Source organism: Aythya marila (assembly GCF_965140915.1).
Source record: "Aythya marila genome assembly, chromosome: 1".
Lineage (NCBI taxonomy): Eukaryota > Metazoa > Chordata > Aves > Anseriformes > Anatidae > Aythya > Aythya marila.
The window spans coordinates 32,169,618-32,182,026 of record NC_139042.1 but is presented as its reverse complement, the minus strand read 5'-3'; the positions used below and the strand labels follow the sequence as shown (position 1 = coordinate 32,182,026).

At 49.1% G+C, this 12,409-nt stretch overlaps 1 protein-coding gene across 1 annotated transcript; it reads left to right on the top strand.

Moving 5' to 3' along the window:
• Nucleotides 1–631: 631 nt before the first annotated feature.
• CNMD (chondromodulin) lies at nucleotides 632–11,809 on the top strand (the record flags this gene model as incomplete). Its single annotated transcript, XM_082784747.1, has 7 exons — nucleotides 632–703; nucleotides 1,311–1,448; nucleotides 3,582–3,722; nucleotides 5,318–5,431; nucleotides 8,691–8,844; nucleotides 9,702–9,928; nucleotides 11,594–11,809. 7 exons carry the CDS (start codon nucleotides 632–634, stop codon nucleotides 11,807–11,809), a joined length of 1,062 nt encoding a protein of 353 aa, XP_082640873.1.
• Nucleotides 11,810–12,409: the final 600 nt, after the last annotated feature.

Here is a 12,409-nt window from a genome sequence, read left to right as displayed (position 1 = left end):
GTCCTCAGTAACCAAAGGAGCCCTGGGCTTGTCAGATAAGCAATGCAGGGAAGAGCAGGACAGAGAAATGAAAAGAAAGTTGTATACTTTGGGGAAAAAAAAAAATACAGCAGATGTGTTTAACGTAGAGTGAGCGGGCACCCCTACGTTTACAAAGCAAGCACGGTGAGCTGTGCGAGTGATGAGGAGTCAGAAGAAACCCCGGGGACACGTCCCCCAGAGAGGCCAAGTTGCACGGTGTCCGTGACCTTGTAGAAGGAGAAGATGAAATTTTGCCGGGCTGGGCAGCTCGGCATCCCTGCCGGGCCGTGTGTCGCAAATTCCTGCAGCGAGCTCATAAAGTTTTATTTTACAAGCCTTTTTTTTTTTTTTAACATCTTGTAATGTCAGCCCGCAGCTTTCGGTGTGTGCGCGCCCCCGGTGCCCCCCTTCACTCCCCGCTCTCCAAAACTGGCCCAGGGGCCCCAAATCCCCTCCAGCTCCGGCCCAGCCCCTCGAGGAGGGGGTGGGATTGGGGTTGGGAAGGGGGGGCCCAGGCCTTGGGGGGGCTCCAGGGGCGGTGCGTGGGGCCGGGCCGGGGCGGTGCTGCCCTACGGGGCCAGGAGCAGGGGAGCCCGGGGCAGCTTCAGCCATGGCAGAGGGGTCGGAGAAGGTGCCCATCGCCCGAGCGGGGCCCGAGGATGTGGAGCAGTGCCTGCCGCCCGTGAGTGCGGAGCGAGACGGGACGGGTGGGTCGCGATAGGTTGCGATGGGGTCGGATGAGTGGGATCGGGACTGAACGGGTCGGGTCGGGACGGGATGAGTAGGGATGGGATGCGCGGGGTCAGGATCGGAGGAGTTGGGTGGGTCAGGACAGGGATGAGGCAGAATGGGAGGGTTGGGATGGGATGGATGGGTCAGGATGGGTCTGGTCGGAGAGGGATGGGATGCGACGGGATTGGGATTGAATGCGACGTGTTGGGTCAGAACTCATTGCCTCAGGAGCAAAAGGGTCAGATCGGGACAGGATGGGTCGGGATAGGATGCACTGGATCAGAACCAGATAGGTTAGGTGGGTCAGGACCAGGATGCGGCAGAAGGGGTGGGTTGGGATGGGTCGGATCAGGATGGGACACAATGGGGTGGGGTGGCATGGGATGGGTCAGGATGGGACGCATTGGACCAGATGGGTTAGGTGGCTCAGGACCGGGATGCAGCAGAACGGACGGGTCGGGTCAGGACAGGACAAGGGTCCAAACCAGCACCCAAAGCTGGGGGACCCTCACTGGGCTGGGGTCCCTGCCCCACTCCCAGCACCTCACTCCCCACAGGCGTACACGGCGGCAGTGCCCCCTCCGGGGCCAGGGCGGCTGCTGAAGGCAGGGGCTGCGGTGCTCATCGCCGGGGCCCTCCTGCTCCTGGCTGGGGCCATCGGCGCCTTCTACTTCTGGAAAGCCACTGAGCGGCAGGTGAGCACAGAAACACCGTGAGTCCCCTTCCCAGGCACTCAGTGCATAGTAGGAGAGGCACGGGGTAAAAACTTTCCTTGTGAGGTCAATAAAGAGGGCTGGAAGCAGATCTTTATTTTTTTCATGCCTTAAAAAACACACACACATACACACCATAGTCATTATCTTCACTGGCTGTTTGGATGGAGCCTCCTGAAGCACATTTGTTACTGAAGGCGAAGCCTATCTCCAAGAGCACAGGCACCACATTGATTTCTGCTCACAACTTCCCAGCAAACTCAAACCCAACTCCTCCCCAGGGATTCACATCCCGGGCAAACCCCAGCTCTCAGGACAAAAAAAGCATTGAAAGGCGTGCATTCCTTCTTCACATCAGCTGCATTCTTGGGCGGGATCCTACCTGGACCCTCAGACGGGTAATGCTATATTTAACCCATTAAATGGCCCCATCAGTCCTCTCATTGGTGGCTGGTAGGGCTGTGCGTACACACAGGCATTTGTGGTTAGCAGCTGTGGAAGGATTTTTAAAGTCGTGATACATTCTCCTATTTACATTTTCTGGGGTACATGAAAGAGCCTGTATGCAAAGGACAAAACTGAGAAGCTGCTGAGCAGTGTAAGGATCAACCTTCAGAGACATCACAAGCATTGGACCGTGTTTATATATAAACTTTACTTTCTATTTACCTAAGACTCTGGTTTAGGATACGTTAAAGATGGTCGTGCACATTGGAATTTAACTTGCTCCATAAGTGCAGCTCTGGATTTGCTTTGGAAGCAGCTCTGCGCTGCTGCCAGCCCCGCTCCAGTTCCCATCAAGGAGAGCCTTGTGCGAGCCCCAGCAGACAGAGCAGAAGTCCCCTGTGAAATACACGCATGCATGTAGGAATAATTCAGATAATTGTGGAGAAACTGCAAGGTTTTAGACAAAATAAATAAATAAATAAAAAATAATAATAAAAAAAAAACCATAGTGCTGACCTCCTGGACCAGCTGCAAGCACTACCTGCTGCTCTGGGTTTTTGAAAGGAGAGAGGGATGTGAGCAGGTACAGAGCCAGGAATGGGGTGTAATGCGTATGGGGATTTTGGGACAAAGTTTGCCTTTAGTTATTGTTCCAAATCCAAATTTTGGTTTGCAAAATCTGTTACATGCACAGTTGTCATTAAGGTTCAGAGTTGATCTCCAGGTGAAGACACTGGGAAAGCTTGGAGTCCTTTCTCCAAGCTGCCTTCCAGCTCAGAAAACTACCTGGGACCTGCAAGTGTTTAGGAAGCAATGCTAAAAAAAAAATAGGTAATTTTAATTAGGGTAAATAAGGTAAATTTATTTTAAATCTTCACATTCTCTGCAACTGACAGTGGTAACAAAATCATTCAGCTCTGGCTCAGCCCCTAGGAGGGAACGCCACGTGCAAAGGTCTGGGTTTAGCACCACCTTCAATAGGAGTCCAGGACAGCAGAGAATATGGGACTGAATGTGTCTGACTGAGGACCCATAAATCTTTAGCACCTCAGATTTTCCTGAGAGAAGGTGAGAGGAGAAGAAATTTGTCTCTAGCTGTCAGTGTAAATTTTTCATTAAAATGCTGTGAGGCCTTTTTTTTTTTTTTTTTTTTAATTTTTTTTTATTTTTAAGGCCAAAAGTAAACCGCTTGCGTAGCACTTTTAGCAAGGCTGCACAAGAGAGACAAAATCCCCTCCCCACCGATTATGGTCATCCAGAAAATATAAACTGGGCTGTTGCTTTCCTCATTGAATAACAGGGTAACAGCAAATATGCTGACAAATCTGTATACCTCTGTACCCAATTTAAACAAAGCTCACATCCATTACAGGCTGGGAAGCGCGTTTGTATTCACGGGAAACCTGTCTCGCTGCACCCCAGCAGGACATCCTAAGGAATAAATCAGGGTTGGGCTCCTGCAGCGTAGGACAGGATTATCAAAATGTCTGCAGAGCTGAAAGTTAAGAGATGAAGACTGAGCCAGGCTCTGTTCAGGGGTGCCCAGGGCCAGGCCAGGGGCAGTGGGCACCCAGGGGCAGGCAGGAGGCTCCCTCTGAGCACCAGGCAGGTTTAGGAAGAAGGCAACGCACAATTATTAAAGTGTTACTGCTCTGTTATCAATCCCAGGTGTACAATGTTCACTATACCATGAGCATTAATGGGAAAGTACAAGACGGATCGATGGAAATAGATGCTGGCAACAACTTAGAGACATTCAAAACGGGAAGCGGGAGTGAGGAGGCTGTTGAAGTCCATGATTTTCAGATCGTAAGTACCTCTACTCCAATCTTTCACATAACATGCTCCAGCGCTGGACTCCACACCACCCTGTCCCAACTCTTCTGCCCTGGCTGCTCTGAGGTCCCTGTTCCCCAGCTGCCCACACAAATATCCGTGCCCTTCTGGCTTGCCTTCACAGGAAGCCAAATGGTTTCTTCCAAAACAAAGTCCAAATGCCTTTTGGAGATAGCTCATTCCAGGGTCCATCCCAGTATGGATTAGGCTGCATCAGGTTTGGCTCCATGCAACGCTGTGCGTCTCCAAACCATTGAAATAGGGCTGCAACACACACGCTCACAATCATGCTAGAACAACCCTCTGGCAGGCTGTGACACAGGGAATTGAGCTGGAAAAGCACCGCCACCCGCCCAAAACATCAGGTGCACAACTCCCCCATTCGAAGCCCTAAGCCTCAAACAAAGGGCACCAGCAGCTGCCAGGTCTTGCTCAGGGCTTCTGGAGCAGCCGGTCCCCACCCCACCTGCTGAACCCAGAAAGGAGAAATTCGGCTCCTTGGTTCCTCCAAAAGCACAAACAAATCCACGCCAGGAGACCCAGGGCCCGGACCTACCCAACAGCTGTGGTTCAGCCTCGATGAAGCCCTCGCAAACATCGCCATGGCAACATTAATTAGCAGCTGAGTAAGAGCACTCAGGACGAGCTCTTACCATTTGCCTTCGCTGTTCACATCTGCACGAAAGCACCGGGCCGCTGGATCGATGCCAGCTTCATGTCACCTCCACGCGTGCTGATGGTTGAACAACGCCCAGCACCAACCCAAATCAGCCCCAGCACCACCAGAGCCCACCTGCCAGGGGTGGGGCCTGCCCTTAACTGCAGGGGACAGGCTCAGCAAGATGCTGCCAGTTGGGTTGGGGGGCCAAAAACGCACACGAAGGAGAAAGAAAGCAAAGGCAGGCACTGCCAAAGGCCAAGGGCTTCCATTAGCAGCCCAAACTTTGCTATACCTGCCCAAACTCTGGTACCCAAATGTGTTGCTCATGGTGCTGGTAGACACGACCCAGGACTTGCAGGAGACCTGCTGGGATGCCCTTCTCTTGCTCAAAACTCAACACCCATTATTAGGGAACTGCGTTTCACCCCTATATCCCAGCCGAAGGAAGCCCGACAAGCAGACTCCTGCCCCGCAGCCCCCACCACAAGCTTCCCCTGGCTGTCACAGCCCTTCCAAGCATCCCAGCTGCCCACGTATTTCCACAGATCCGTGTCAAGGTGCTGGGGGTCCCACGCAGCCAGCTAGCACGACTCCAAGGCACGGCTCAAACCGCGTTAACTAATTCCTCAGCAGAGCTGCTCCAAGTCATTCGGAGCTGGCACCGAGGCGCTTACATAAAACTCCCCCATTTGTCAGAAAAGGAGCAAAAACTCCCAGACCCTGTTTCACCAAAACTACAAAGCTAAAATTATGAGAAAAGCATCTCATCTGTGTAGTTGTGTTTTTTTTTTTTTTTTTTTTTTTAGTTAAGATTCAACTTTCCGGCTAAAAAAAATAAAGTAAAAATAAATCGGTGGCAATTTTAGCCCAGCTCAAGTGCTCTATTCGGGGTGTCCTGTATTTGTAGGGCATAACTGGCATCCGCTTTGCTGAAGGGGAGAAGTGTTACATCAAAGCCCAGCCGAAGGCTCACGTCCCCGAGGTGGATGCTATGACCAAGGCGAGCCTCTCCTCTGACCTGGTAAGGGCTAACCCTTTTATTCTCTTTGTGTAGAACGAGACTTTGGGGGATATTAATGCAAATAAAAATGGTATGAACACCACTGAACAGGTCGTCTTTGGGTGTTTGAGGGGTCTTTGGCTGATCTTTAGGGGATCCCTGAAAGGTAAGGAGAGCCAGAGTGGTGTCAGAGGGGCATTTATCACCCATCAGGAGGGGAGCGGGGCCAGCCCCAGTCCCGTTTGTAAAGGGTGCAAGGAGACCTCAGTGCTATGAGGGTCTGCCCAAGATCAGGCCAGGCACAATGGGAAAGCATGGAGGAAGCAATGGCTTTGGTCAGTACAGGAGGGTGAGGGACAGATCCCAACAGATTAATTACCAACACTTACCCATTATCAGCATCAGCAGAAGCGGCAACTCCAGCAGCCAAGTCTTGGGAAATAATCAATACAGGGGAAAGCATTATTGCAAAAATTCATCTCAGAAGTAGTAACGGGAAAAAATATTAATTTACCTTCTTAGCCTCCGTCTGACTTGGCTTTAGGACATCACATCAACCACGTTTCATGGAATTCACATCAGATACTATGACAGCTGCAGTGCTCACCCAGACACCAGCCCAAACCTCTCCCCATCTCATTCACATCAAGCCTCTTGCTGTAGGTGCACAAAACCTGAGTTTCCCACTCCAGTTATTTGGGTACAGCTGAGAGGTTCATGGCTCAGACCCCAGAAGGAGAACACAGGAGACACGAGATCCACAGCCCACTCCTCCAGGTTTGCTCCATTCCCAGTTAAACAGGAGCTGACACAACCCGCTGGAAGGGAGGCACGGTTCAGGCCGAAGCAGCAAGCTAATCAATGCTTGCCCACGAGCTCACAGCGCAGGATTCAATACCTTAACATGGCAAAGAGCAACAAGACACAGCTACATGGGGATGGAGTAGGTCAGAACCTCCCTTGGGACGCGTCTCCCAAGCAAAGGGAGAGGATTTGGCTCTGGGTCGTGCTGCAGGCGGCTCGCACACCCCGTCCTATGCAGGCACGAGCCCCGCTGCCCTGTGCCCCCCACTACACACCAGTCCCCAGCTCTGTGGGGCAAGAATGAGGGCCCAGGATAGAAAACACAGCTTCGAGCTGGCACAGCCAGTCCTGAGTATGCACTGGCACACGCTCTTATCCCACGATACGAGGAGCAGAAGCTATTTTAAAATAAAGAGCGCTGCCAGCAGCGCAGAGCGGGCTTTGCCATGACAGCAATTTTAATATAGATTGATAAATCCTGACTTCACAGCAGCGACTGAAGTTAAAATATCCTATATGGATATCCAAGCACATTATTATTTTTTTTTCATATATATTTCCTTAAACCAAAGGCAGTCCCAGCTAATCCAGCTTTATAAAGAGCACTGGGGCCCTTTGAATTAAATTTGATGCCAGCTGCATCAGCCCAGCACACTCCCAGGCTGAAATACTTGGTACAGGGCACCCCTGCTCACCTGGGCTACCCTTCTCCTTGGGAGAACACAGGGCAGGATTAGGGATTGCTGTCATCGCTGCGAGGCCACAGCTGAGATAACCTCACCACCGTGTCTCAGGGACTTTTGCAGCCTGCTCCAAGTGAACTTGCTGCACAGCCCCGGCTCCCACACCAGCATCACTTCATACAACTGGGGAGAAGACATGGAAACTCTTTCTCCTTTGGTATCTTCCTCTTGCCCTTCCTGATGCACCTACATGCTGTGATTGCTGAACACCTACTCAAAAATGAAGAAAAATTCCCTCTAAATACAACTCAGGAAAGCATTAAGAGACCATACCAAGCTCTCCCTGATTTTGGTGGGATTTTCCCTACAATGGCAAAAAGATCCCGCCCTGATTCCAGGTGGTCAGAGACCCAGATCCTTTCCACCTTACCTTAAAGGAAGACTTGGTTCTTGACTTAATTAGCACTAAACCCCACGTTTCAGCTTTTCATTAAAGAATGAGGTCGCAGTCCTGAAGAGATCATCTTAACAGATGCATTTTCTGTGCATTGTCTCCGAAGATGCACCACATCTCGCTGCATACAACTCACGGTAGCGGACAAACCAAGAGGTGGCATTGTGGGAACATCAACCTCTCTCTGCTACTTTACCTTCCTGGCTAAATACACAACTGGAACAGCAAAGTAGTATTTATTTTTCTACTCAGAACAAGTTCTCCCTCTGGTAAATGTGTATTTGTGAGTACTCACGGTGTTTTCTAACAATACGTACAACCGACGTTCCCTATAAAAGTGGTCGATTAAAATAAATTTGCATCAGTACCCAAACTCTGAAATCACCCTGGGTTGTGAGCAGGCAAACAGGAACGAAGGATATTTTTATTTCGGAAAGCGAGACTCAGTTATTTCTGATGCTAATAAAAACGAAACTGGGAGGAAATAAATAAAGAGTAGTTCTCACTAGACAGGCTGGATAGCGAACTTAAATGACTCGAGACCTACAAAGAAATCAATAAACACATTAAAGGAACAACAACTTGACAGAATAAATTGATCTAGTCAGTTATATAACAAGTTTTGATGACTTTTATGGGAGCAATTTGGAATTTTAACTTTGAAATCACACTGGTTTCCCCGATTCACAAGTTGGTTTTCTTTTAATATTTCACTGTTGCTGTAAAATCCTTACACATTTTATGTAAAATAATACTTTGAACTAACAACTTTAAAGAATCAATCACTGGCATTTTCCTCCATCACTTTGAAGATAGGAACCAAAAACCTGCAAGGTACACTTCAAAAAGGCAGGCTCCCTTAACTTGCACTTCAAGCTTTTGGTCAATTGAATTTTGCTTTTACTGAGCAAGACCTTTAATCGGGCCGATCACACCAACCTAAAACTGGGAGCTGGAATCATTTTCTGACTATAATCCACTCCAACACTTGTGAACAAGGTGTGGGGTTTTTTTTCTTCTCTTGTGAACAGTTATATCTCAGGAGCATGTCGAGTGAGAGCAGGACGTGACAGAAGATAAAGGTTTCATTTTCAGCTGGCCTACTGAAGATGGGAGAGCCTCACAGTTTCTACCACCTGAAAATCTGGTGCTTTGGACTGAAAGACCTCTATTAAATAAGGAAAAAGTCTCAGAGAGGTGAAATCTCAGCCCCAGCAAAACCCGACAGCAGCTCTGCTGTTGGTTTCAGTACAATCGGTTCATACTCAGGAAATAGCAGCAGGTAGGCCCGTGACTGTTCACTCGACTAAGCAAAGGCTTTGTGCTCTTCTACCCGCAGGAAGATGAAATCATGCCGGTGAGATTTGATGAAAACTCCCTTATCTGGGTGGCTGCGGATGAACCTATCAAGCACAACGGCTTCCTGAGCCCCAAAATTTTAGAGCTCTGTGGGGATCTTCCCATTTTCTGGCTTCGACCTACGTATCCCAAAGGTAAAAATTCTCCCATTTTTAAAATGTCATCTTTTCCTTCACTTAAATGCCTTCCCCAACCAGGGAAACACCATCCCAGGCCAAGAGCTGGGTTGGGGACCACCAAGGTCCTGATTTGGGACCATTCCCTGTCTCCTTTCCCAGCCTGCTTCTCCAGAGGATGTCAGAGGAGTGCAAGAACAATGTGCTTTAGCTTGGTAACTGGTAGATGAAGGTCCTGGAGGCAATTCCCAGGGCTGAAATACTGCTGTCACAGGCAGCCAAGCCTAGCGAAGGTGTTCAGGAGTTACCAGGGAGATGGCAGCTCCTCCAGGTAACTTCCAGGCCTGGGAGGAGAGGAGAGGGCTTGAAAAGATTTACACCTTCTCAGTCCAGTGATTAAAACCCTCAAGGAGAAAAAAAAAAAAAAAAAAAAAAAAAAAAGATAAATGTAGAGCACCAGCAGATCCAACCTGGCAATATTTTGTTTTTCTCCTGACCTTGCTCATCCCACTGGGCAGCAGAAGAGCAGTGTTAAAGCAGCCCAGAAGCTGTTCCCACCAGCTGAACCTGGGAGCAGGACACAAATCTGTCACAAGAGAGCTTCACAAACATGAGACTCACATGTGACTGCTCTTGGTAGCACTGGCGAGTGCTGCTGAGGTAACATCAGTGACTGTACAATGAGTCAAAAAGCATCTCCTCACTCCTGCTCAGCTTCCAGGGTAGGAAATGAAGAAGGGAGGCAATCTCACCCTGCTCTGGGCTGATACTGGCTGCTTAGGAAGTACAAGGAAACTGAGGAGTTCCCAATTGGGATGTTCATCCAGTTTTCAAGGAGACATTCAAAATGATTATTTTCCTGGTTATTTCTCCAGATAAACAACGGGAAAGGAGAGAAATGAAGAGAAACAAGCGCCAGTCAGAACCAACCTTTAACGCAGAAGGCTCGGAAGCTGCTGTTGAAGAGGCGAACACCAGGCCGCCCACCACCCAGCTGACCCCAGAGCTGGATCAGCAGTCGAATGAAACCAGGCCGGTGGGACAGGAGACTGATGTCGGACCAGAGAGCGACCAAACGCTCAACCCCGACAACCCATACAATGTAAGTACTCACACCACAGTTTTTAAACCTGCACAGTCTTAGCCTGTTCGGTTCTCCTCCAGAAAGCACAGACTAGTAGAGCAGGATCACAGAATCATTTGGGTTGGAGAAGACCTCCAAGATCATCTCGTCCAACCTTTACCTAGTAAAACACACCTACTACTCAGCGCAGGCCCCCTGGCAAGCAGCTCACAGGGGAGAACCAGTTCAGAGACAGCAGCAGCAGGTGGAAGATGCCCATCAGGGAATTTTCTTGCTCTTGGAGGTGAAGCAGCCCCCAGGAGCTGCCCCCGTGTCCCTGCAGCTCTGCAGAAGCAAGTGCGCAGGAGGCAGCTTCCAGTCTGCTGCACCAGCGCCAGACAATTTACACCCCCCATTTGGTGCAGCAGGAGTAAGTCACTTTAATACAACACTGTCACAAGATAAATGCCTCCTGCCTTGGAAATAAGTTCCAGCTTTGACTTGACATTTATGCAACAGCGGGAGATCATTATACTGTGACAGCGTTCAGCAGAGTTGACATCCCTTAATTAAACTCAAATTAATCACTCCAAATAAAGTGGATCTAAATTGACTCTCTCATGAGGTCAGCAGAGTAGCAGTGGCACTGGTATTCAGCTTCTCATCTACCAACGTGAAGCCCAAAAGGCCTGAGCCACCTTTCCCCTGGGGAGCAGTGGCAGAGCAATTGCTGCAGCCCCAGAGGGAAGCTGGGCCAGATGCAGAGCTCCCAGATCCCCACACCTGTAGGGTCGGATTCACCTTCCTCAGCAGGTATCGCCTGTAGCCAGCCTTTCTTCACAGGCAGATTCATTTAGTTCACAAGGACCACTCATTACGCTGCAGGTCCTTCAGGGGGGAGTAAATCATGCCTACAACTCTCTCTTCACCCACCTCAAAGGGGGTAAGGATGACGAGCTCAGCTGTGGAAGTTCACACTGCAGGTATCTGAACTCAAGAAGATGAATCCTGCACAAGGAGGGGAAAAAAAAAAGACCCTCAATTGCTATCAGGGTGAGGAATTGGTCACCAAAGGCCTGAGCTCTGTGCCTTTCTGAGGCCCTTCTGTGCCTCACCTTTGAAGGGTACTGCCAGTTTTCTAACCTGAGTGTTTTTTTGTTTTAACTTAGATACCAGCACTTTTTGCTTCTGCTTTTCTCAAAACGTTCTTGAAAAATAAGCAATTAGCTTCAAAAAGCAGAATATTCAGGTTTTGTCTTCCTCCTCTCCCCCAGAAGTGAGGAAAATAATTTTGGAGAGAGAAAGCAGAAGCAAGAGCCTGCTTTTAAATATCTCCTACGTGCTGTGCTCCACGTAACTGCTTAGTGTCAGGTGCACCACAGGCAGAAATCTCGCTGTCCACAAGGCAACCCAGTGTGGCACAGGGGGGAAAAAAGCTGAATGAAAGACAAAGGAGAAATATTATGAATTAAAACTAAAACAAAACACCTGCCAGGTTAGAGCTTACTGAAGAATTTCCTTGGAACACCATAAAAAAGCATTAAAAAACAAAAAACATTAAAAATGCAACATAAACTTCAGATGTGGTCATCTACCTTAAAGATCCATATGGCTATCTTCAGCTCTTTCCCTTCACGAGTATTTATACCTCTGAGTTTTATAACGTTTAATAAGAGGGATAACATTTAACACTTTAAATTTCAGCAACTGGAAGGGGAAGGGATGGCTTTCGACCCCATGCTGGATCACCTAGGCGTGTGCTGCATCGAGTGCAGGCGGAGCTACACGCAGTGCCAGCGGATTTGCGAGCCCCTCCTGGGCTACTACCCGTGGCCCTACAACTACCAAGGCTGCCGTACCGCCTGCCGAATCATCATGCCCTGCAGCTGGTGGGTCGCTCGCATCATGGGTGTCGTGTGAGAAAAGGCTTTCGGTTCCCTGACAAAACAAGCAGAAAGATTACAAGGACAAACTGGTAAAAGACTACGACCAAAGGGGCATCGCCAGCCCTGGCTCTGAAATCGAAGCGTGTGTTACTGTACCAAAAGCGAGGTCAGTTACTCAGTGTAAATAAAATCTTAAATTAATAGTTCATTAGCTTTGCCAATGGCAAGTGTACGCTAGCATTTACTGAATTCAAAAACCAAGTATCGCCTGTTTTGGGACATCTAACTTTGCTCACAAACTGGTTTAGCAGTCTAGGAGCTTGCTCATAAATCCAAATTCAGCCCTTTCGTAACAAAACCCTCTGAGCTAGCTGCGAAAATTTATGTCCAATTAGGCAACTGGCTAAACGTGTACACTCGGGAGCACCTTTCATCCGCGGAGCTTCGTTAAATAAATCACAAGTTAAGTTGCTCCCTGTTGCTATTCACGGAGAGCTGCCAGGTCATTATGGATGGTTATACCCCAATTACAGCATACCTTTCCCACAAAGCTGCTGCAGGGGCCACGGCAAAGCGCGCATTGTGCTAGGTCGGAAACCAGCAGCAGGAAAAGGGGCCGTGGAAGGGAACCGTG